The sequence below is a fragment of the Bombina bombina genome, chromosome 4, assembly GCF_027579735.1.
Source record: "Bombina bombina isolate aBomBom1 chromosome 4, aBomBom1.pri, whole genome shotgun sequence".
Lineage (NCBI taxonomy): Eukaryota > Metazoa > Chordata > Amphibia > Anura > Bombinatoridae > Bombina > Bombina bombina.
The window spans coordinates 635,706,542-635,733,335 of NC_069502.1; the positions used below are offsets into that span (position 1 = coordinate 635,706,542).

Consider the following 26,794-nt stretch of genomic DNA (forward strand, 5'->3'; position numbering starts at 1 on the left):
ATCTAAGGGTAAATCTAAAGTTTCTAATCGTTTACGTTCTTTTCGACAGAACAAGGAACAGAAAACCAATCCTTCCCCTAAAGACTCTGGTTCCAATTGGAAACCTTTGTTGGAATAAATCCAAGCCTTTTAAGAAACCAAAGCCAGCCCCCAAGTCTGCATGAAGGTGTGGCCCTTGATTCAGTTCAGCTGGTGGGGGCAGATTGAAATTATTCCAAGACATTTGGGCAGATTCTGTTCAAAATCAGTGGATTCATAGTATTGTCTCTCAAGGGTATCGAATAGGATTCAGAGTAAGACCTCCTGTGAGAAGATTTTTTCTCTCTCACGTTCCAGCAAATCCGGTGAAGGCTCAGGCTTTTCTGAAGTGTGTTTCAGATCTAGAGCTTTCAGGGGTAATAATACCAGTTCCGTTTCAGGAACAGGGTCTGAGGTTTTATTAAAATCTATTCATTGTCTCAAAGAAAGAAAATTAATTCAGGCCAGTTCTGGATCTGAAGTTTTTGTATATTTTTGTAAGAGACCCAATTTTCAAGATGGTGACTATAAGGACTATTTTGCCTTTTGTTCAGCAAGATCATTATATGTCCACAATAGAATTACAGGATGCGTATCTTCACATTCCGATTCATCCAGACCACTATCGGTTTCTGACATTCTCTTTTCTAGACAAGCATTATCAATTTTTTGCACTTCCATTTGGCCTAGCAGCAGTCCAAGGATCTTTTCGAAGGTTCTCGGTGCCCTTCTATCTGTAATCAGAGGACAGGGTATTGCAGTGTTTTCTTATTTGGACGATATCTTGGTTCTAGCTCAGTCTTTACATTTAGCTGAATCTCTCACAAACCAACTATTGTTGTTTCTTCAAAGACATGGTTGGAGGATCAATTTACCAAAGAGTTTCTTTATGACAAGGGTCACCTTTTTAGGTTTCCAGATAGATTCAGTGTCCATGACAAGAGACAAATGAAATTGGGTTCAGCTTGTTGAAACCTTCAGTCTCAATCATTCCCTTCAGTGGCTATGTGCATGGAAGTTTTAGGTCTCATGACTGCAGCATCGGACGCGATTCCCTTTGCTCATTTTCACATGAGACCTCTACAGCTTTGTATTGAATCAATAGTGCAGGGATTATACTCGAATATCACAATTAATATACTTAAATCCCAACATTCAACTCTCTCTGACTTGGTGGTTAGATCATCATCGTTTTAATTCAGGGGGCCTCTTTTGTTCGTCCTACCTGGACTGTGATCAAAACAGATGCAAGTCTTTCAGGTTGGGGAGCTGTCTGGTGATCTCTGACAGCGCAATGGGTTTGGAAACCTCAAGAGGTGAGGTTACCAATTATTTTAGAACTCAGTGCTATTTTCAGAGCTCTTCAGGTTTGGCATTTGTTAAAAAGAGAACCATTCATTTGTTTTTAGACGGACAATATCACAACTGTTGCATATGTCAATCATCAGGGTGGGACTCGCTGTCCCCTAGCTATGAAAGAAGTATCTCGGATACTTTCTTTGGCAGAATCCAGCTCTTGTCTAATTTCTGCTGTGCGTATCCCAGGTGTAGACAATTGGGAAGCGGATTATCTCAGCTGTCAGACCTTACATCTGGGGGAGTGGTCTCTCCATCCAGATACGTTTTGTCAGATTGTACAGATGTGTGGGGTCTTCCAGAAATAGATCTGATGGCTTCTCATCTAAACAATAAACTTTCCAGGTACCTGTCCAGGTCCAGGGATCCTCAGGCGAAGATGGTGGATGCTTTAGTAGTTCCTTTTTTTTTACCAACCTGCTTATATTTTTCCTCTCTAGTTCTTCCAAAAGTGATCTCCTATATCATTATGGAACAATCGTAGGTGCTTCTTATAGCACCAGCGTGGTTTCTCAGGTTTTGGTTTGCGGATCTTGTTCGAATGTCCAGTTGCCAGCCTTGGCCACTTCCTCTAAGACCAGACCTTCTGTCTCAAGGGCCGTTTTTCCATCAGGATCTCAAATCGTTAAATTTGAAGGTATGGAAATTAAACTGTTATTGCTTAGTCATAGAGGTTTCTCTGACTCAGTGATTAATACTATGCTACAGGTTCGTAAGTCTGTTTCAAGAAAGATTTATTATAGAGTTTGGAAGATCTATATTTCATGGTGTTCTTCTCATAAATTCTCCTGGCATTCTATTAGAATTCCTAGAATTTTACAGTTTCTTCAGGATGGTTTGGATAAAGGTTTGTTTGCAAGTACTTTGAAGGGACACATCTCTGCTCTTTGTTTTATTTCATAGAAAAATTGCTAAGCTTCCTGATATTCACTGTTTTGTTCAGGCTTTGGTTTGTATCAAGCCTTTTATTAAATCACTCTCCTTCTTGGAGTCCTAATTTGGTTTTGAAGGCTTTGCAGGCTCCTCTTTTTGAGCCTATGCATTCTTTGGATGTTAAACTACTTTCTTGGAAAGTGTTGTTTCAGCTAGAAGAGTTTCTGAATTGTCTACTCTCTCTTGTGAGTCTCCTTTTCTGATTTTCCATCAGGGTAAGGCTGTTTTGCGGACTTCATTTAAATTTCTTCCTAAGGTTGTGAATTCTAACAACATTAGTAGGGGAATTGTTGTTCCTTCCTTGTGTCCTAATCCCAAGAATGCTCTTGAAAGATCTTTGCATTCTTTGGATGTTGTAAGAGCTTTGAAATATTATGTTGAAGCCGCTAAAGATTTCAGGAAGACTTCTAGTCTGTTTGTTGTTTTCTCTGGTTCTAGGAAAGGGCAGAAAGCTTCTGCCATTTCTTTGGTATCTTGGTTGAAGCTTTTGATTCATAAAGCTTATTTGGAGGCGTACAGTCCCTACCTTAGAGGATCACAGCTCATTCTACTAGATCAGTCTCCACTTCTTGGGCTTTTAAGAATGAAGCTTCAGTTGATCAGATTTGCAAAGCAACAACTTGGTCTTCTTTGCATACATTTACTAAATTTTACCATTTTGATGTATTTGCTTCTTCTGAAGCTGTCTTTGGTATAAAAGTTCTTCAGGCAGCTGTTTCAGTTTGATTCATCTGCTAATGTTTTAAGTTTTTTTCTTTCAATTTATGAGAAAAACTTATTTTTTGTGGATTTAATTTTTTTTAGCGGAAAATGGCTATTTTTATTTTATCCCTCCCTTTCTAGTAACTCTTCTGTGGACTTCCACATCTTGGGTATTTCTATCCCATACGTCACTAGCTCATAGACTCTTGCCAATTACATGAATGATTTTTTTTTTTTTGTGGTTATTTTTTGTTTAAAAGCACAATTATATTTCTAGTTCCTCTTTTTTTATGCTTTTTTGCTCCTTATTTAATCACCCCACTACTTCGCTATTCGTTAAATTGAATTGTGGGTGTGGTGAGGGGTGTATATATGGGCATTTTGAGGTTTTGGAAACTTTGCCCCTTCTTGTAGGATTGTATATCTCATACGTCACTAGCTCATGGACTCTTGCCATTATGAAAGAAATTAATTTACCAGGTAAGTTCTGTCATGTAATTGGCAAGAGTCCATGAGCTAGTGACGTACGGGATATACAATCCTACCAGGAGGGGCAAAGTTTCTCAAACCTCAAAATGCCTATAAATACACCCCTCACCACAACCACAATTCAGTTTTACAAACTTTGCTTCCTATGGAGGTGGTGAAGTAAGTTTGTGCTTAGATTTCTACGTTGATATGCGCTTCTCAGCATTTTGAAGCCCGATTCCTCTCAGAGTACAGTGAATGTCAGAGGGATGTGAAGGGAGTATCACCTATTGAATGCAATGGTTTTCCTCACGGGAGATCTATTTCATAGGTTCTCTGTTATCGGTCGTAGAGATTCATCTCCTAACTCCCTTTTCAGATCAACAATATACTCTCATATTCCATTACCTATACTGATAACCGTTTCAGTACTGGTTTGGCTATCTGCTATATGTGGATGGGTGTCTTTTGGTAAGTATGTTTTCATTACTTAAGACACTCTCAGCTATGGTTTGGCACTTTATGTATTTATATAAAGTTTTAAATATATGTATTGTACTTATATTTGCCATGATCCAGGTTTTCAGTATATTTCCTTCTGCAGACTGTCAGTTTCATATATGGGAAATACATTTTATAGGAAAAATGTATTTCTTACCTGGGGTATAGTCTTTTTTTTCAATTGACTGTCATTTTAAATTTGCAGGCAGAATTAGGCTCGCAAGGGCGCAAAATGCCAAAGTATATTGCGTCATTTTTGGTGCAAGATTTTTTGGCGTGAAGTTACATTCAATGACGCAGATTCATCACTTCCGGCGTCTTAGTTGACGTCGAGTCCTTTCACAAGGTTGCGTCTTCAATTACGCGAATGTCATTTCCGGATGTTGTTAGCACCAAAAAAAATTTTCTGTTTTTGTTGTGCGTCATACTTGGCGCCAAATATTTTCATTATTTAAAACCCCTTTCCTATATGCCTCTTGTCTTTTTTCTCTATCAGAGGGCTATGCTGTTTGCGTTTTATTCCCATTCCTGAAACTGCCATATAAGGAAATTGATAATTTTGCTTTATATGTTGTTTTTTTCCCTCTTACATTTGCAAGATGTCTCAATCTGATCCGGTCTCAGAAATCACTGTTGGAACCCTGCTGCCTGATAACAGTTCTACCAAAGCTAAGTGCATTTGTTGTAAACTTGTGGCGATTATATCTTCTGCTGTGGTTTGTAATAGTTGTCATGATAAACTTTTACATGCAGATAATGTGTCCATCAGTCATAGTACATTGCCTGTTGCTGTTCCTTCAACTTCTAATGTGCAAGATATACTTGTGAATTTAAAAGAATTTATTGCTGATTCTTTTCAAAAGGCTTTGTCTGCCATCCCGCCTTCTAATAAACGTAAAAGGTCTTTTAAAACTTCTCATAAAGTTGATACAATTTCAAATGACCGACAACATACTGAATTATCCTCCTCTGATGAGGATCTATCTGATTCAGAATATCCTTCCTCAGATATTGACACTGACAAATCTACTTATTTATTTAAAATGGAGTATATTCGTTCTTTGTTAAAAGAAGTGTTGATTACATTGGATATTGAGGAAACTAGTCCTCTTTTTATCTTAAAACTAGTAGACGTTTAAATTCTGTTTACAAACCACCTGTGGTTACTCCAGAGGTTTTTCCAGTTCCTGATGCTATTTCTGATATGATTTCTAAGGAATGGAATAGGCCTGGTACTTCTTTTATTCCTTCTTCAAGGTTTAAAAAATTGTATTCTTTGCTAGTAGTTACATTGGAGTTTTGGGAAAAGATCCCCAAAGTTGATGGGGCTATCTCTACTCTTGCTAAACGTACTACTATTCCTATGGAAGATAGTACTACTTTTAAAGATTCTTTAGATAGAAAACTTTAATCTTATCTAAGGAAAGCCTATTTATATTTGCGTCATCTTCTCAGGCCTGCAATTTCTTTAGCTGATGTTTCATTTGCATCAACTTTTTGGTTGGAAAATTTAGCGCAACAAGAATTGGATTCTGATTTGTCTAGCATTGTTCGCTTGCTTGAACATGCTAATCATTTTATTTGTGATGCAATTATTGATATCATCAAAATCAATGTTAAATCTATGTCTTTAGCTATTTTAGCTAGAAGAGCTTTGTGGCTTAAATCTTGGAATGCTGATTTGACTTCTAAGTCCAGATTGCTATCTCTTTCTTTCCAAGGTAATAAGTTATTTGGTTCTCAGTTGGATTCAATAATTTCAACTGTCACTGGGGGGAAGGGAGTTTTTTTTTGCCTTGGGATAAAAGATCTAAGGGTAAATCTAAAGCTTCTAACCGTTTTTGTTCCTTTCGACAAAATAAGGAACAGAAACCTAATCCTTCCCTCAAGGAATCTGTTTCCAATTGGAAACCTTCTTCAAATTGAAATAAATCCAAGCCATTTAAGAAACCAAAGCCAGCCCCCAAGTCTGCATGATGGTGCGGCCCTCATTCCAGCTCAGCTGGTAGGGGGCAGATTAAGATTTTTCAAGGATGTTTGGACAAATTCTGTCCAAAATGAATGGATTCTGAGTATTGTCTCTCAGGGGTACCGAATAGGATTCAGAGTAAGATCTCCTGTGAGAAAATATTTTCTCTCACGCATCCCAGCAAATCCAGTAAAGGCTCAGGCTTTCCTGAAGTGTGTTTCAGACCTGGACTTTACCAATGCCCCTGAACATACAAACTTAGCAGAAATCATCTCCTCTTGGGGCTTCACAAGACATTTCTGTGCGCCGGCACTTCCCCATGCCGTCTTATTGAATCTCAAGGAGCTTAAAGCGAATAGACAGCCAATCATCCAAAGCTGCCTACCAGGATTGTTCTGTAGGCTTTGTTGTGTACATTATAGAGTAGGGGTTAAAGCTCTTTCAGGTTATCTGAAAAGCTGTTCATCCTGTGCCCAGGATATTGGGGAGGGCTAGGTGAAGGCCTAAGCTATTAGATGACCTCCACTACTCACCTCATCTAATTAGATCTTTCGGGCTGAAATCTTTTCAAATAAGCATAGTATTCTGTACAGCAAGTCTTGGGCTGCAAAACATTATGTAGGAGTATCTCATTCTGCAAGATTTCAGAGTAATAAATAGCGAGTTTATATGCTCCTATATTCAGCCATAAAGAAAAGCAGCCATCTTGGCCACTGTTCCGACACGCCCCCATTCTACTATCTTTTTACTACTTGTGGACAGCTTTGGATTGTGGACTCTTACCACCTTTATGAAGGAAAACCTAATTTATGATTAATTTCTTTCATGGTAGTAAGAGACCACAAGGCCCCACCCTATTTTTGGTAAAGTTTTTTTATGTTATGGCACATCTTTTTCGCTCAGCTCCTATATTTTTTTGCTCTTTATTTCTTTTCCTACATTTTTTTTGCTTGGCTATACATCAGACTAACAACCATAGAGGTGGGAAGGGTTATATAGCGCTTTTGCAGTTTGGGAATCTTTGCCTCCTCTTAGTGGTAGGGAAGGTAATTCCCAGGAGTAATGGATTGTGGACTCTTACCACCAGGTAAGTATAAATTATGTTTTCTTTTTTTTTCTTCTTCTTAAAAACAAGGTTGTAATAGATTTTGAATTGTGTTTTCTTAGATTGAACAAAATAAAAAAATGTGGGCGTCATTCTAGTCTCCACCTTTTTTTCACATTATTTAAGTCTCACTTTTTCATTGCTTCTGGTTGCTAGAGGCTTGTTTATTTTGCATCTTTTCCCATTCCTGAAACTGTCATTTAAGGAATTTGATAATTTTGCTTTATATGTTGTTTTTTCTATTACATATTGCAAGATGTCACAACCTGACCCTGGATCAGAATCTACTTCTGGAAAGACGCTGCTTGATGCTGGTTCTACCAAAGTTAAGTGCATTTGTTGTAAACTTTTGGTAACTGTTCCTCCGGCTGTAGTTTGTGTTAGTTGTCAAGATAAACTTTCTAATGCAGATAATGTCTCCATTAGTAATAATCCTTTACCTGTTGTTTTTCCTTCAACATCTAATGTTCAGGATGTCCCTGTTAATGTAAAAGAATTTGTTTCTAATTCTATTAGGAAGGCTCTGTCTGTTGTTCCTCCTTCCAGTAAACGTAAAAGGTCTTTTAAAACTTCTCATATTTCAGATGAATTTTTAAGTGACCGCCATCATTCTGACTTATCTGTTTCTGATGAGGATCTATCTGGTTCAGAAGATTCTGCTTCAGATATTGACACTGATAAATCTTCATATTTATTTAAGATGGAGTTTATTCGTTCTTTACTTAAAGAAGTGTTGATTGCATTAGATATGGAGGAGTCTAGTCCTCTTGATACTAAATCTACTAAGCGTTTAAATTCAGTTTTTAAACCTCATGTAGTTTTTCCAGAAGTTTTTCCAGTTCCTGATGCTATTTCAGAAGTAATTTCTAGGGAATGGAATAGTCTGAGTACTTCATTTACTCCTTCTCCAAGGTTAAAAAATTGTACCCTGTGCCATCTGATAGATTAGAATTTTGGGACAAAATCCCTAAAGTTGATGGGGCTATCTCTACTCTTGCTAAACCTACTACTATTCCTACGGCGGATAGTACTTCCTTTAAGGATCCTTTAGATATGAAGCTTGAATCCTTTCTAAGGAGAGCTTATTTATGTTCAGGTAATCTTCTTAGACCTGCTATTTCTTTGGCTGATGTTGCTGCAGCTTCCACTTTCTGGTTGGAGGCTTGTCAGACCATAATGCTTATAGCATTGTTAAACTTCTTCAACATGCTAATAACTTTATTTGTGATGCCATTTTTTATATCATTAGAATTGATGTCAGGTATATGTCTTTAGCTATTTTAGCTAGAAGAGCTTTATGGCTTAAATCAATGCAGATATGACTTCTAAGTCAACTTTGCTTTCTCTTTCTTTCCAAGGTAATAAATTATTTGGTTCACAGTTGGATTCTATAATTTCAACTGTTACTGGGGGGAAAGGAACCTTTTTGCCTCAGGACAAAAAATCTAAAGGTAAATACAGGGCTGCTAATCATTTTCGTTCCTTTTGTCAGAATAAGGAACAGAAGCCTGACCCTTCCCCTAAAGGAACGGTCTCCGTTTGGAAACCTTCTCCAGTCTGGAATAAATCCAAGCCTTTTAGAAAGTCAAAACCAGCTCCCAAATCCGCATGAAGGTGCGGCCCTCCTTCCAGCACAGCTGGTAGGGGACAGGTTACGATTTTTCAAAGTTATTTGGATCAATTCGATTCACAGTCTTTGGATTCAGAACATTGTTTCACAAGGGTACAGAATAGGTTACAAGGTAAGGCTGCCTGTGAGAAGATTTTTTTCTCTCACGCATTCCAGTAAACCCAGTGAAGGCTCAGGCATTTCTGAAATGTGTTTCAGACCTAGAGTTGGCTGGGGTAATTGTGACAGTTCCAGTTCTGGAACGGGGTCTGGGGTTTTACTCAAATCTATTCATTGTACCAAAGAAGGAGAATTCCTTCAGACCAGTTCTGGATCTAAAAATATTGAATCGTTATGTAAGCATACCAACATTCAAAATGGTGACTATAAGGACTATTCTGCCTTTTGTTCAGCAAGGGCATTATATGTCTACAATAGACTTACAGGATGCATACCTTCATATTCCAATTCATCCAGATCACTATCAGTTCCTGAGATTCCCTTTTCTAGACAAGCATTACCAGTTTGTTGCTCTTCCGTTTGGCCTAGCAACAGCTCCAAGGATCTTTTCAAAGGTTCTCGGTGCCCTTCTCTCTGTAATCAGAGAACAGGGTATTGCGGTATTTCCTTATTTGGATGATATCTTGGTACTTGCTCAGTCTTTACATTCTGCAGAATCTCATGCGAATCAACTTGTGTTGTTTCTTCAAAGACATGGTTGGAGGATCAATTTACCAAAGAGTTCCTTGATTCCTCAGACAAATGTAACCTTTTTGGGTTTTCAAATAGATTCAGTGTCCATGACTTTGTCTCTAACAGAAAAGAGACGTCTGAAGTTGGTTTCAGCTTGTCGAAACCTTCATTCTCAATCATTCCCTTCGGTAGCTTTGTGCATAGAAATTCTAGGTCTCATGACTGCTGCATCGGACGCGATCCCCTTTGCTCGCTTTCACATGAGACCTCTCCAGCTTTGTATGCTGAACCAGTGGTGCAGGAATTATACAAAGATATCACAATTAATATCCTTAAATCCCAATGTTCGATCTTCTCTGACTTGGTGGTTGAATCACCATCGTCTAATTCAAGGGGCCTCTTTTGTTCGTCCAACCTGGACTGTGATCTCAACAGATGCGAGTCTTTCAGGTTGGGGAGCTGTATGGGGATCTCTGACAGCGCAGGGGGTTTGGGAATTTCAGGAGGCGAAATTACCAATCAACATTTTGGAACTCCGTGCGATTTTCAGAGCTCTTCAGTTCTGGCCTCTTCTGAAGAGAGAATCGTTTATTTGTTTTCAGACAGACAATGTCACAACCGTGGGGTATGTCAATCATCAAGGTGGGACTCACAGTCCTCAGGCTATGAAAGAAGTATCTCGGATACTTGTATGGGCAGAATCCAGCTCCTGTCTAATCTCTGCGGTTCACATCCCAGGTGTAGACAATTGGGAAGCAGATTATCTCAGTCGCCAGACGTTACATCCGGGCGAATGGTCTCTTCACCCAGAGGTATTTCTTCAGATTGTTCAAATCTGGGGACTTCCAGAAATAGATCTGATGGCCTCTGATCTAAACAAGAAACTTCCCAGGTATCTGTCCAGATCCAGGGATCCTCAGGCGGAAGCAGTGGACGCGTTGCCGCTTCCTTGGAATTATCAACCTGCTTATATCTTTCCGCCTCTAGTTCTTCTTCCAAAAGTGATTTCCAAAATTCTAATGGAACGTTCGTTTGTATTGCTGGTGGCTCCAGCATGGCCTCACAGGTTTTGGTATGTGGATCTCGTTCGGATGGCAAGTTGCCAACCTTGGACACTTCCATTAAGGCCAGACCTTCTATCTCAAGGCCCATTTTTCCATCAGGATCTCAAATCATTAAATTTGAAGGTATGGAGATTGAACGCTTGATTTTTAGTCATAGAGGTTTCTCTGAGTCAGTGATTAATACTATGATACAGGCTTGTAAGTCTGTGTCTAGAAACATTTACTACCGAGTTTGGAAGACTTACATTTCTTGGTGTTCTTCTCATAAATTCTCTTGGCATTCTTTTAGAATTCCTAGGATTTTACAGTTTCTTCAGGATGGTTTGGATAAGGGTTTGTCTGCAAGCTCTTTGAAAGGTCAAATCTCTGCTCTTTCTGTTCTTTTTCACAGAAAGATTGCTAATCATCCTGATATTCATTGTTTTGTACAGGCTTTGGTTCGTATCAAGCCTGTCATTAAGTCAATCTCTCCTCCTTGGAGTCTTAATTTGGTTCTGAGGGCTTTACAGGCTCCTCCGTTTGAACCTATGCATTCTCTGGATATTAAATTACTTTCTTGGAAAGTGTTGTTCCTTTTGGCCATCTCTTCTGCTAGAAGAGTTTGAGTTATCTGCTCTTTCTTGTGAATCTCCTTTTCTGATATTTCATCAGGATAAGGCGGTGTTGCGGACTTCATTTAAATTTTTACCTAAGGTTGTGAATTCTAACAACATTAGTAGAGAAATTGTTGTCCCTTCATTGTGTCCTAATACTAAGAATTCTATGGAGAGATCTTTACATTCTTTGGATGTAGTAAGAGCTTTGAAATATTATGTTGAAGCTACTAAAGGTTTTAGAAAGACTTCTAGTCTATTTGTTATCTTTTCCGGTTCCAGGAAAGGTCAGAAGGCTTCTGCCATTTCCTTGGAATCTTGGTTAAAGTCTTTGATTCATCATGCTTATGTAGAGTCGGGTAAGTCCCCGCCTCAAAGGATAACGGCTCATTCTACTAGGTCAGTTTCTACTTCCTGGGCTTTTAGGAATGAAGCTTCTGTTGATCAGATTTGCAAAGCAGTAACTTGGTCTTCTTTGCATACTTTTACTAAATTCTACCATTTTGATGTTTTTTCTTCTTCTGAAGCAGTTTTTGGTAGAAAAGTACTTCAGGCAGCTGTTTCAGTTTGATTCTTCTGCTTATAATTTCAGTTTTTTTCATTATAAGATTAAAACATTTTTGATTTGGGTTGTGGATTATTTTTTTCAGCGGAATTGGCTGTCTTTATTTTATCCCTCCCTCTCTAGTGACTCTTGCGTGGAAGTTCCACAACTTGGGTATCTGCTATCCCATACGTCACTAGCTCATGGACTCTTGCTAATTACATGAAAGAAAACATAATTTATGTAAGAACTTACCTGATAAATTCATTTCTTTCATATTAGCAAGAGTCCATGAGGCCCACCCTTTTTTTGTGGTGGTTATGATTTTTTTGTATAAAGCACAATTATTCCAATTCCTTATTTTTGATGCTTTCGCCCTTTCTTATCACCCCACTTCTTGGCTATTCGTTAAACTGAATTGTGGGTGTGGTGAGGGGTGTATTTATAGGCATTTTGAGGTTTGGGAAACTTTGCCCCTCCTGGTAGGAATGTATATCCCATACGTCACTAGCTCATGGACTCTTGCTAATATGAAAGAAATTAATTTATCAGGTAAGTTCTTACATAAATTATGTTTTCTTTGGGTTTTGACTGCTACAAGTGTTAACGAATCCTTTTCTCCCTTTAATCTTTAATATGTTTTTGCAGTGGTGATAAGCTTCATTTTTTTTCTCTTTGGTATCTTTCTAATATGCATTTTAGTTTACTTATTTGTTTTATATAACTGACTTCATTATTTGCCTGTTCCTCCTGCAGGGTTTTTTTTTTTTTTTAAGGGTTTCTGCTTTGTGCAATTTAAATTAAATTGTCTTTAATCCAGAGATTGACTAATAATAATAATTATTATTATTTACTCCAAAATCTGTAGTGTTGGGTATGGAGATAGAGATATACAATGGCAAAGATTTGTGATTGGATGCAAAAACACAAACTAGTACAGGAGGAGGGGGGCCCTGCTCTGAAGTAATTACAGTCTACACATCATGGAAACCAGTGCGATATGGCTACTAGTTTTAGTTTTGATTCTCTCTGGCTCCTAAATTTGAAATACATTTTTCTGCCACTGTTTTAATCCATATATATTAAATATAATGGAACACAGTTAACTCCTACAAAACAGGTTATTCTCCAAGGTTACTTTTATTTATAATCAGTTATAGATGCATTTATCTTCTACTCTAAGATTATTGTGCAAGACTGTAGTTTAAAAATATTTTTATAAACTGGACAATCCAAGTAATATTATATCTTTGAATCCAGTCATTCTTGAAAGCTTTGTTACCAATACATTATTTAAGATGAGCTGTGGCTTTTTCAACATGAACACAATTTGGTTTTTATTCAAGTAGAAGATTGTCCTTAGCTCTTGATCGCTCTTTGATCTTGTGTTTTTGAATTTTAAGTTGCTGCATTTTATTTTCTTCAAATTTAGATATATTTTGTTTTTATTGGAATGTATGCAGGTAATACATTTTAAGTTGTTTGTCCTTTTCCCAGATGTTTAATTTGTCTTTTGCAAACAATTTCCTCTCCCTTAAAATGCATGCACCTGCTTCTGTTTTTTTGTTCAGATAATCCATGGATGATACTGGAGCTATTCACAAGCATTTTATGGAAATGGAAAACACTTGCAAAGAGACCAAAATTATTTTACATCACTCTGTAGTTAATCCTGGTCTTTTTATGCACCTTTGATGAAATAGCCATTTTAATGTAAATATTACTTTGTGTTAATATTGCTATATATTTTTAGGATCATCTGCTAAAGAATTTTTTACCAAGTCCAAATTACCGATTCCTGAATTGTCCCATATATGGTAAGTAAAATGGTGTGTGTGTGTGCTCGCTTTTTCTTTTTTCAAAACCCTGTATACAAACTGCCTGGGACTGGAACAGTTTTTTGAAATTTTTTTTAATATTTATATTTCTCTTGTTAAGTTTATCCAGTCCACGGAACATCCATTACTTATGGAATATATTCTCCTTCCCAACAGGAAGTTGCACCCACAGCAAAGCTGCTATATAGCTCCTCCCCTAACTGCCATATTCAGTCATTCTCTTGCAAGCCTCAACATAGATAGGTCGTGAGAGTCTGTGGTGATTTATACTTAGTTTATTCTTCAATCAAAAGTTTGTTATTTTTAAATGGCACCGGAGTGTGCTGTTTATCTCAGGCAGTATTTGGAAGAAGAATCTGCCTGCGTTTTTCTATGATCTTAGCAGACGTAACTGAGATCCATTTGCTGTTCTCACACATTCTGAGGAGTGAGGTACTTCAGAGGGGGAATGGCGTGCAGGTTTTCCTGCAGATAAGGTATGTGCAGTAAAATATTTTTCTAGGAATGGAATTGACTAAGAAAATACTGCTGATACCGAAGTAATGTAAGTAAAGCCTTAAATGCAGCGATAGCGACTGGTATCAGGCTTATTAATAGAGATACATACTCTTATAAAAATGTGTTTTAAAACGTTTGCTGGCATGTTTAATCGTTTTTTAACGTACATTGGTGATAACACTGTAATGTTGGTATAGCCTTAAATGCAGTAAAAGCGACTGGTATCAGGCTTATTAATAGAGATACATACTCTTGTAAAAATGTGTTTTAAAACGTTTGCTGGCATGTTTAATCGTTTTTTAACATATGTTTGGTGATAAAACTTATTGGGGCCTAAGTTTTTTTTCCACATGGCTGGCTTAAATTTTGCATAGAAACAGTTAACTGAAGCTTCCCACTGTTGTAATATGAGTGGGAGGGGCCTAATTTAGCGCTTTTCTGCGCAGTTGAAATTACAAAATGAATTATCCAGATTCCCTCAGCAGTCCCATGAATACTACAAGACATTTCTAAAGGGCTAAAAAGACTTCCAAAATCGTTTTTAGGGAAGGTAATCCACAGCTCTGCTGTGGCAGTTTTGTTGTGTCTGTTTTTAAAAACGTCTGTCGTTTTTTTTTTTATCTGTTTTTTTGCATTAAGGGGTTAATCATCCATTTGCAAGTGGGTGCAATGCTCTGTTACCTTATTACATATACTGTAAAAATTTCATTTGTTTTACTGCCTTTTTTCACTGTTTTTTCAAATTTTGAAAAAATTTGTTTCTCTTAAAGGCACAGTAACGTTTTATATATTTGCTTGTTAACTTGATTTAAAGTGTTTTCCAAGCTTATTAGTCTCATTATTAGTCTGTTCTAACATGTCTGACATAGAGGAAGCTCTGTGTTCATTATGTTTTAAGGCCATGGTGGAACCCCATCTTAGAATGTGTACCAGATGTACTGATTTCATGTTAAACAATAAAGATAATTTTTTGTCTTTAAAAACATTATCACCAGAGGATTCTGTCGTGGGGGTAGTTATGCCGACTAACTCTCCCCACGTGTCAGACCTTTTGACTCCCGCTTTAGGGACTCACGCTCAAATGGCGCCAAGTACATCAAGGGCACCCATAGCGTTTATTTTACCAGGGGATTCTGTCGAGGGGAAAGTTATGCCGATTAACTCTCCCCACGTGTCAGACCCTTCGACTCCCGCTTCAGGGACTCACGCTCAAATGGCGCCAAGTACATCAAGGGCGTCCATAGCGTTTATTTTACAAAACATGGCAAAGGTGGTGAAAAATACTCTGGCAGCAGTATTAGTCAGACTACCTGAAATTAAAGGAAAGCAGATAGCTCTGGGGGTAGATACAGAGCATACAGACGCTTTAAGAACCATGTATGATACTACCTCACAATATGCTTAGTCTGTGGGTGATTTTTTTTTTGACTCGGGGAAGATGATTTAACCTGATTCTGATATTTCTACATTTAAAATTTATGCTTGAGAACCTCCACTTGTTGCTCAGGGAGGCTTTGGCTGCTCTGATTGAATGTGTACAATCTCAGGGCCAGAGAAATTGTGTAGACTGGATAAATAATATGCAGTGCCGGTGTGTACTGATGTTTTTCCAATACCTAAAGAGGTTTACTAAAAAAAATTTTTTTTTAATAAGGAATGGGATAGACCAGGTGTGCCGTTCTCTTCCCCTGCTATTTTTTAGAAGAATGTTTTCTAATAGTTACCACCACGGGACTTCTGGCAGACAGTTCCTAAGGTGGAGAGAAGAGTTTCTACTCTAGCTAAGCGTACCACTACCTCTGGCGAGGACAGTTGTGCTTTTTAGATACAATGGATAAAAAATGTTTATTCAAAAGGGGTTTTTTTTTACAGGCAGTGGTAACTTCCGTTTAAGTACCTGCCTTGTCCCTCCCATCATCCGTGTACTTTAGCTTTGGTATTGGTATTCCATAAGTAATGGATGATCCGTGGACTGGATACACTTAAGAAGAGAAAACATAATTTATGCTTACCTGATAAATTTATTTCTCTTGTAGTGTACCCAGTCCACGGCCCGCCCTGTCACTTTAAGGCAGGTAATTTTTTCATTTGAACTACAGTCACCACTGCACCCTATGGTTTTTCCTTTCTCTGCATGTTTTCGGTCGAATGACTGAATATGGCAGTTAGGGGAGGAGCTATATAGCAGCTTTGCTGTGGGTGGACTCTTGCAACTTCCTGTTGGGAAGGAGAATATATTCCATAAGTAATGGATGATCCGTGGACTGGATACACTACAAGAGAAATAAATTTATCAGGTAAGCATAAATTATGTTATTTGCATCTGTAAAATGGGAAAACCTTAAGAGAGTGATGGGACCAAGTGTTAACATCAATGTCACGTATGATGTATTATGACACGTAAATATTGTGTAAATTACATAATACACCTTATACATACAGCCTCAAGTTAGTTTTATATAACCTTTTACTATCAGAAAGATAATACTGTATAGTAATAAGAAAGGTGAGAGTTGTTTTTAAATAAATATAGAATAGAATTTGCATTTTAGAACACAAAAATCAAACAAAAGACTTGGAATATGCTTAAATAAAACAGAACTCTATTTTTTTGACTTCATGAGATGCACTCTTTAGTGCTGGTTAAAATGCAGAACCTTAATTCTTACACATAATACAAAATGAATACACAGTCTGACGTTTTAATTGTAGACAATGAAAGTTTGTTATATTAAACAATTTTTACACCTCTGAATACTTTTTAACATGGACAGATCTTCATGTTTTACACAAAAAAAACACCCCACAAAATGTATGCCTACCTGATAAATTAATTTCTTTCACAAGCCTTGACATTTGGATTAAACTCCATTCCATTAGGAGACAGGGAAACATTACACACAACACATCAATAGCTTTTAATCCCTCCTACTTCCCTGTTCCCCTCCGTCTTGCGTATAGCCAAGCAAAAGAGAACAGCAGAAAAGTACAAATCAGGGAAAATGTGGTGCATGCTAGGCTTGTAGTCATAATTTTTTTTGGAAATGTAGGGTAAGTCTCATGGACTCTCACCACCACCACAAAATAAATTAATTTATAAGGTAAGCATACATTTTTTCCTTTAATACAGTGCTGAGAGTTCTTGAGCCTTGACATATTGTAACTAAATACCCAAACTGTAGAGCCTTCGGTAGGGTGGGACAAAAAATAGACAGGCTCATCATGGATCAGACATTGCAACCTGGGGAACTTTCCTGCCACGGACAGCCTCCGAAGAGGCAAAAATAGTAAAATGGTAACATTTTGTTAAAGTATGAAAGGAAGACCCCGAAGAAGTCTTACAAATTTGTTCAATAAGTGTCTTATAAACGCCTAAGAAGTAGATACTGATCTAGTATAATGGGCTGTAATGCAAGGAGGAGGAATTTTCCCCACCTCCAAGTAAATTATGCGAGTTAATTATTTTAACAAAGGGCTAAGGTAACTGCAGGAGCTTGCTGACCTTTATGTTGACTTGAAAAGAGAACAAGCCAGAAGATAAAACCTTTAACATGCTAACCATGTCCTGATTGTGTAACAGACTCCCTGTAACAATTATTAGGACCAGGACACAAGGAAGGGACAACAATCTCCTGATAAATATTCTGGGAAGAAACCTCTTTACATTAGGAAAATGGGTCAAAAGGAAGTACCTGTAACACTCTCAACTAAGTTGAGAATCCAAGAAGGTGGCACTGGCTTAACTGCTGGTCTAATCTTAACAAGAGCTTGGACAACGGCTTGAATATCTTTCAACAAACTGCCTGATAAATCTTTTATCTTAACTCGTCCTGAAGAAATTGAAGGATCCTAGGAAGTCAAAAAGAATATTAATGAAAACCCTTATGTTCACTCCAGGAAACTAAAAAAATATTCCACTCCTTGTAATACATTTTCAAATGAGAGATTTTCCAACTTGATTAAAGGGACAGTCTAAAACAGAATTTTTATTGTTTTAAAATATAGATAATCCCTTTTTTACCCATTCCCCAGTTTTGCATAACCAACACAGTTATATTAATATACTTTTTACCTCTGTGATTACCTTGTATCTAAGCATCTTCTGACAGCCCCCTGATCACAGGACTGTGTCTATTATCTATTGAATTGCATTTAGTTTTGTGTTGTGCTAAATCTTAAATAACTTCTTGGGTGTGAACACATTGTTATCTATATGGCCCACATGAACTAGCAGTATCCTGTTGTGAAAAGCAAATACAGAAGCATGTTATTAAGAGGCTGTCTGTAGAGCCTTAGAAACAAGCAGACATTTAGAGGTTTAAATATTATATTAATCTAACAATGTTGGTTGTGAAAAGCTTGGGAATAGGTAGTAAAGGCATTATCTATCTTTTTAAACGATAACAATTTTAGTATTGACTGTCCCTAAGAGTGTTGATGCCCGAATTAGAGAAACTCACTGACGAAAAATTACTAGTTCAATTTTTATATCTGCAACTGTAGCTCCTTTATAACTGAACGTAATAAGGCACTTTGAGACCTTAAAGAAGTCCTCCAAGGAGGAGAACTGGACATCTGAATAATTTATGTATTCCAGATTCTGCAAATGAAAAGCCCATAGTACTACTGGAGCATCTCTGAGATCTGCTGGAGGGTCCCTTTATCTAGCAAAGTATTTAAGAAGACTTGTGATTTACGAGAGGCCAACATATCTAAATCTGGAAGACCTCCACAAACTCACTATCTGAGCAAAAACTTCCTGACTGAAGGACTAGTCAACACTATGAAAGATCTTACAATTGAGGGGGGGGGTGTGGAATGTATGCTTACCTGATAAATTATTTTCTTTCCTGGCATGGAGAGTCCCCCAATTCATTCATTACTGTTGGGAATTTACTTCCTGGACACCAGGAGGAGGAAAAGACACCCCAGTCAAAGCATTAAGTATCCCTCCTACTTCCCATACTCCCCCAGTCATTAACCCGAGGAGACGGGAAAATTGGACAAACACAGTGGATATAGAGGTGCCTATATATTAAAATAACAGGGCGGGTTTGTGGACTCCATGCCAGGAAAGAAAATAATTTATAAGGTATAGCATACTTTCTGTTTTCTTTCCAATGGCATGGAGAGTCCACAAATTCATTTATTACTGTTGGGACTTCAATACAAACTGTAGATTAAAATGTAACACTTTATTGAATTAACAAACACAACAATAATCTAATGTTGGGTTAGGGTAAAGGGTATGTCACATCCAGTTCTTATAATCATATGAGACCCAACACTAAGTTAAAAACAAATATAGAAAATAGGGCCAGGTAGATAAGGGGTGTGTTTGGTGTAGTTTGGTAGTGCTTAGGGATTATAGGGTTAACATACGTTTTCAATCATTCAACACAGCAATCCTATGCGCTCAAAGGCGTCCTGCCTGCCTGCAAGCTTCGTGAGGGTTACCCAACCAGCCGATTTCTGACTAATTCAATACCCAAGTTAGAGAGGACACTGGAATGAATCGGGAGGGAAAAATAAGGCAGGTGAACCTACTCTGAAGGAACCACCACTTGAAGTACTTTTCTCCCAAAGGAAGCCTCAGCTGAGGCAAAAACATTAAACTTGTAAAACTTTGAAAAGGTATGTAAAGAGGACCAGGTAGCTCCCTTACAGATTTGTTCCATAGAGGTTTCATTCTTCAGCCCAAGAAGATGACACAGCACTGGTAGAGTGAGCTGTAATGTTCTCAGGAGGCTGTTGACCAGCTTCCTTATAAGCCAAACGGAATGACACTACTTAGCCAAAGGGTAGTCACAGTGACTTTCTGACCCTTGTGCTTACCTGCGTACCCCATGAACAAGTAAGAAGATTGTCTAACATCCTTGGTAGCATGGAGATAGAATTTCATGGCATGCACCACATCCAGGTTCCAAGTTACAGAGGCAAAGAATGACTGGGGGAGTATGGGAAGTAGGAAGGATACTTAATGCTTTGTCTGGGGTGTCTCTGCCTCCTCCTGGTGGCCAGGAAGTGAATTCCCAACAGTAATGAATGAATTTGTGGACTCTCCATGCCATTGGAAAGAACAACACTTCTCAATTGCTGACTTCCGGAATAGAATGGCTGAAAAAATAAAGTGATTTTGTTCTGCCCAAAATTAGATTGTGAGATACTTTCCTCATTACCGTGGAACTTTGAGTTCCCCCAATGAGTTTTATATGCCACCGTCATCACATAATGACATAATCACCTTAGAAACCTTAGGAAAAATCTTGCTTTAGAAGGGGTCTTCTCTGAGGAGCCTGAGTTAGAGAACATTGATTGGTAACCTCATCTTTGAGGAGACCAAACTCTGCGTGCCATTTGTGTCTTCCAGACTACCCCATCCTAGAAAAACTGTCAACTGATGTAAATAATAAAAGAAATAGAAACAAACAATCCCCCTAGGATAAAAGCCAGAACATAATATGTTTAACACAGTAAATATGAGTAATCAGATATGATATAATAAATTTTCTCTTTGTCGTTACAAACATGCAGTGTGCAAATTCAAGCAGCCATAAGCATATACAGGGATGTATCAAGGCTGGCAACTAAAGGGGACTGAGGCCTTGGCCTCTCCTACCCCTAAATAACAAACCAGGAGCCCAGTTCAAAAAACAAGATGTACTAAGCTACGGAGGTAGCATAAATCAAAGCAGAAAACAATTTGCAATAGAGCGAGTTCCAGTCTTAGCTGTATTTGAAAGATCCGGTATGGGGACTGTCCGCCCAGGATGGCACACAAATCCCAAACTCACCGACCACTAGATCCACAGTGCTGGGTCCTCAGCTGCTAAACACATAGACTTGCGGAGACTTCAATGTGGTAGGGGGAATTCCAACCCGCTCACTTTACACTGCACTTTTAAACAGACCGCTTGGCAAGGCAACCTCCACTGTCTGTCGCACACTGCTCAGCTGAGAGATAATGTCACAGGCTCCAAGGAATCTGTGTAAACTGCAACTCCCACAGGCAGACAAAGTAGGACCGCATATGAAATAAGGAGTCCCAGTACTCCAACATGAGTAAGTAGAAAAAAAAGTTCATAGCAGTTCAAAATGTAAAAGCCAAAAAATATTTTTATTGAAACATACGTTAAAAACAAATATAGGCAGGCTCTCAAACACAGGGTAAAGAGGAAAGAGAGTAAATACTATCCAAGAAGACCAAACAATGAAGCCCTTGGAACAGAGAGCTGTGAGATAACCATCAAGAAGCGATTGCCTAGACTGAGATAAAGTTGATGGACGCCGTTCCACTGCTTTAACCGAATAAGTTGAAGAAGGGCGCTGGATAAATCTTGCGAAGGAAATGGTAGGAAGCCTTCCATCATGAAACCCATAACTTCTATACACTGAGCTACTGAAGGATGGATTGAAGATTCATACAGGCTTTCTGCAGCTTTGACCTACAAAGTTCTGTACTAGAGAGATGCATATAGACTGAATATGTGAGCACATTTCTGGCGTGTGGAAACAAAGAACTCCTCAGTACATTGATGTTCCAACCATGAACTGAAACGGAGTCTCTGAATGAAAATTTGATAAAGGGATTAAGGTGTTGTCCAAGTAAGGAGTGACTGAAACTGAATGCTCTTACCATTGATGAAAACGATACAGAGCCCTTGTAAGACTCGAACTGAATATGCTTGTTTTGAAACATAGGCCTGAGGAACTGGAGACATTTTTTGAGTATGGTAATATGAATATACGTATCTTTTAAATCGTGGTCATGAATTGACCCTGATGAACCAAAGGTAAAATGGTTTGGATTGTCTCCATCTGAGACGAGGGAACTCAAGAATTTGAATAGAGTATTCTGCACTAAAATAGGTCTAAACATTTCTTCTTTGGCAATGTTTAACTTTGGAATAGAATTCTGTAACAGGAACAATCACACCAATATTTTCCCAGACTTAAACAGGCTAAAAAAAGCTTCAGTCTTTAATGGATCCTTGGAAACAGGAGACAGAACCTACCTCAAAGTTACCTGTAACGAAAGCTATTCTGTATTCCAGGTAGATTATATAAAGTACTCAAGGGGCCCAAACAGATCTGAACCAGGTTCTTTTAAAACTGGTACAATCTGCCCCCTACCAAACTTTAAGCTGGATCGGGGTCACACCTGTCTGCTAACTTGGAAGAGTATGCAGACTTATCAAACTGATTTGACTTTATCAAATAACCAGATTCTGGCTTCTAGCCTATACCTCTACCACCACAAAGGTTACTGCTGGATTTCTTTTAGGATTTGTAGAGCTCCTGCAGGAGAGTTTGGATAAGGGTTTGTCAGCCAGTTCTCTGAAGGGTCAGATTTCGTCTTTCTGTTTTGTTTCATAAGAGAATTACTAATATTCCAGACCTTTGTTCAGGCTGTGGTCAGAATTAAACCAGTTATTTAACCAGTTTATCCTCTTTGAAGAGCCATCAAAACTAGATTAAGATTCCAAACTTCTCCTTTTGAGCCTATGTGTGGTTTAGTCCTTCAGATTCTTTTTCTTCTGGCTATTTCTTCTGCCAGAAGGGTTTCTAAGCTTTTAGCTTTGACGTGCAAACCACATTTTTCTTCACAATCTGGATGTTTGTGATATTATGAAGCCACAAAGTATTTCAGACTTAATTCTTTTCTATTTTTTCATTTGTTTGGTCCTTGCAAGTGGACCGAAAGCTACGGTGATCTTGTTGATTTCACTACTTGGCTACTCCCACACTTGATGACTCAATGACTCTCTCCATTTCAAGTAAGAAAACTAAATTTATTCTTACCTGATAAATTTATTTATTTTATGATAGTGAGCCCCGTCCTTTCTTTTTGCTCAGGCTCAGTTGTTTTCAACTTCTTCTGCCCTTCACTATTTTTCCTTCTTTCTGTTTCCTCCATCTACTTGACTATATACATATTATTATTATTATTATTATCGGTTATTTGTAGAGCGCCAACATATTCCGCATGACTGTGAATCATGGGAAATGGGAGGGATTTAAAGCTCTGGTGTCTTGGGGAATATTTTGCCTTCTCTAGTGATCAGGAAATAATTCCCACACATGATGGCCCGTGACCTCTTGCCATAATTTTAAATTAATCATGTAAGCATACATTTTGGTATTCAAAAAGTAACTGCCGATATAGATATACTGTATATGTGTGTGTGTATATGTGTGTATATATATATATAATATATATATATATATATATATATATATATATATATATATATATATATATATATATATATATATATATATGAAAATGTCCAGTTAGGGATTGCACTCCATGTCAACGTCTTTGCATCTTCCAGGGTGCATATGTCAGAAAAAAGACTGCACTCACTCTTCTTGAAGGTTAAAAATTAACTTTTAATTATCTAGAGTTAAAAATGGGGATAGGCATTATGTTTTTATGCTGTACTAGCATCTTTATCAAATGTCCCAAGGTGAAAAAGGTAGGTGCACCATCAGCGTGATGTCCCAAGGCCTTGCTTTCTTTTTTGGATATTAAACTTGGCTGTTTCTTACCAAGTTTTATTCCTCTGACATAGCTGTTTCAGTTTCAGTTAGTCATTTCTGTTTGGGATAATTGTTTAATCATGCTCCTGACTATATGCCTTCAAAATTCCTGACTTTGCGTTAGTATATCTAGAAGAATTGATGCTGTTTTGAAGGCAAAGGTGGTCACACCAAATATTGATTTGATTTAGATTTTTCTTCTGTTCCCTCACTTTATTTCTAGCAAAGCATTCATAGTTTATAGCATTTTTTCACACCTACTTTTGCATACTACTGTTCATGTGTGTGTGTATGTATGTGTATATATATATATAATATATATATATATATGTGTGTGTATATATATATATATATATATATATATATATAATATATATATATATTTGTGTGTGTGTATATACTGTATATTAAAAAATAGTCTATCTTTTACTCAAGTATGGTAGTGTATGGTTGGAAATATGGTTTATGATCCGTGCTGTTCTGTGTGAATTGATTTGCATGCAACTGATTATTTATGTATGTATTTTAAGCCAAAATAAAATATTTGAAGTATGTTATATTTTTGCTTGTTTGTTTTGCAGGGAGCTCTCAGATTTTGACAAGGATGGCGCACTTACTTGGATGAATTCTGTGCAGCTTTTCACTTGGTTGTTGCAAGAAAAAATGGTTATGACCCTGCCTGACAAATTGCCTGAAAGCCTTATGCCTAAATTAATAGATTTGGATGATGCTGCTGGTAATACACGTTGTAGCATCTTTGTTTTCTTGTACTGTAGAGTAGGGTACTTAAATATTTCATTCATTTCTTCACTATTAACCCCCCCCCCCAACAACAACAAAAAACCTAAGAATAATTTTCCTAGCCACACAGGACTACTTACAGGAATTGTAATCTGTGTGAGTGTGCCCCATAATGGTACTTGAAACTCAATTTATTTCATGTTTCAAATAGAACATATGGTATTAAACATCTTTTCATTTACTCCTATTATCAAATTTGCTTTATTCTCTTGGTATCCTTTTCTGATGGAGCAACAATGCTCTACTGGGAGCTAGCTGAAATTGTGTGAGCCAATGAGAAGAATCGTATATGTGCAGCCACCAATCGGTACCTATCTTCCAGTATTGCATTACTGCCCCTAAGCCTACTTAGGTATTCAACAAAGAATACCAAGCGAACAAAGCGACTTAGGTAATAGAAGTAAATTGATAAGATGTGTAAAATGACATGCTCTATCTGAAACAGTTTCCTTTTGACTAAACTGTAACCTTAAGGTATAGTATTCCTAGTCTCTTGCTGCGGGGTTTTTGTGTTCTTAAATGTATTTAGGAGGTTAAAAAAAAAAAACATTTATAAAGAAATACATTTTTGCCGCACAATAGCCATAATTTTATGGAAGACTTTACAATATGTATACATTTTACATATCCATTTTCTCTACAGAAAAGTTTGCGAGCTGGGTGGCATTATGAAGTAGCCAGATGGGGGCAGGGTAATATTTATAATTATATATAATAATACTTAAAGGGACAGTCTAGGCCAAAATAAACTTTCATGATTCAGATAGGGCATGTAATTTTAAACAATTTTCCAATTTACTTTTATCACCAATTTTGCTTTGTTCTCTTGGTATTCTTAGTTGAAAGCTTAACCTAGGAGGTTCATATGCTAATTTCTTAGACCTTGAAAGGCCACCTCTTTTAAGAAAGCATTTTAACAGTTTTTCACCACTAGAGGGTGTTAGTTCATGTATTTCATATAGATAACACTGTGCTTGTGCATGTGAAGTTATCTGGGAGCAGGCACTGATTGTCTAAACTGCAAGTCTGTCAAAAAGAACTGAAATAAGGGGGCAGTTTGCAGAGGCTTAGATACAAGGTAATTACAGAGGTTAAAAGTATATTAATATAACAGTGTTGGTTATGCAAAACTGGGGAATGGGTAATAAGGGATTATCTATCTTTTAAAACAATAAACAGACTGTCCCTTTAATATATATACAAAGCTCACAGCTAGAGGGCGTTAGTTCATATGTGTCATATAGTAACCTTGTGCTTACACCCGTGGAGTTACCTAGGAGTCAGCACTGATTTAGAAATGAGTCTGTCAAAAGAACTGAAATAAGGGGTCTGTTGACAGAGGCTTAGATACAAGGTAATCACAGAGGTATATTAATATAACTGCAAAATGAGGAATGGGTAATAAAGGGGCTATCTATCTTTTTAAACAATACAAATTTCTGTAGTAGACTGTCCCTTTTAAGTTTGAATTGAGCTTTCGTTTTAAAATGATGGTAAACTTTTTGTTTTAAAATCAGGTCTGGAATATAAGTGATATTTTAAAGGGACTGTAATTCATCACTTCTATTGAATATGTGCTATAACTGTTTAATCTAGCCGTTGCCATTCTAATATTCCACGCTCCGGCTGCCCACTTGGTGAACAGTTCTCCCAATAGGTGCTTTAGCTGTACAGCAGTCCTATTTTAATTTTGTTTACTCAGATTGGAGTACAGTCAAAACTTATAGCTCACAAAAAAGAGTTGTGAAGCGGCTGGAACGTGGGGGTATTAGAATTTCACGGCTAGATTATAAAGTAATTTATAGCGCTTCTTTTTTTAGAAGTGATCAGTTAAAGTCCCTGTTAAATACTGTTTAGAATTCTGGACCTGATTTTAAAACATCATTTTAAAGTATTAAGTGCTTATAAGAACCACATTAACAGTAGTGAGACCACACTATTTCTGCATACCTCACTGTTGAGCATTTTATATAATCTCTTTTAACTACACGCTAGACATGATCTATTCAAAAATTAGCCCTTGAATAGTATGTACATGCATTTTTTTTTTACAATTATAATATTTGCTTAAATATTGAAAAAGTGTAAAGGTTAGTCTCTATGAAAGTAATTCTTCTATGTTTGAACTAGTTCTCTACCTCTGTGCAAACATGGCTGGGTGGGATAACAAGAGAAGAGAGAAGGTAAGGCTCATGGTGTAACCATGTTTGCCAAAATGAGTAGGCTAGTAGAGAAGAATCACACTCGCAATTCAAGTTGACACCCAGGATAAGTAGGTGCTCAGGAGGAAGGCTAACACTCTCATTGGTGAGGCTTGTTGGGACCTGTGCTGATTAGTCGGACTCAGACGTCTGGTATGTCTGTCTGTCTGTCTGTCTGTCTGTCTGTCTGTGTGTGTGTGTTGATGAATGGATCAGCATGTAGAAAACCCACTGCTCGGTCCAGGTTTTGCCCACTTCAGATGCGAGGTGTCAGGAGAAAAACTGGGTAAGCGCACACCCCTGATGATGAGCCATGAGGTCGGTGTAGAATGCACAAACTTTTATGAAACACATTTCT

The 26,794-nt window shown here is 37.6% G+C and overlaps 1 protein-coding gene across 1 annotated transcript in view; it reads left to right on the forward strand.

The window, feature by feature from the left end:
* Window positions 1-26,794, forward strand: part of REPS1 (RALBP1 associated Eps domain containing 1) — a 704,997-nt gene that overhangs the window by 309,074 nt on the left and 369,129 nt on the right. Inside the window, 4 exon segments of the mRNA XM_053710662.1 lie at window positions 13,309-13,372; window positions 24,016-24,050; window positions 24,053-24,108; window positions 24,110-24,170. Of these exon segments, the coding sequence (XP_053566637.1) occupies window positions 13,309-13,372; window positions 24,016-24,050; window positions 24,053-24,108; window positions 24,110-24,170 (216 nt within the window).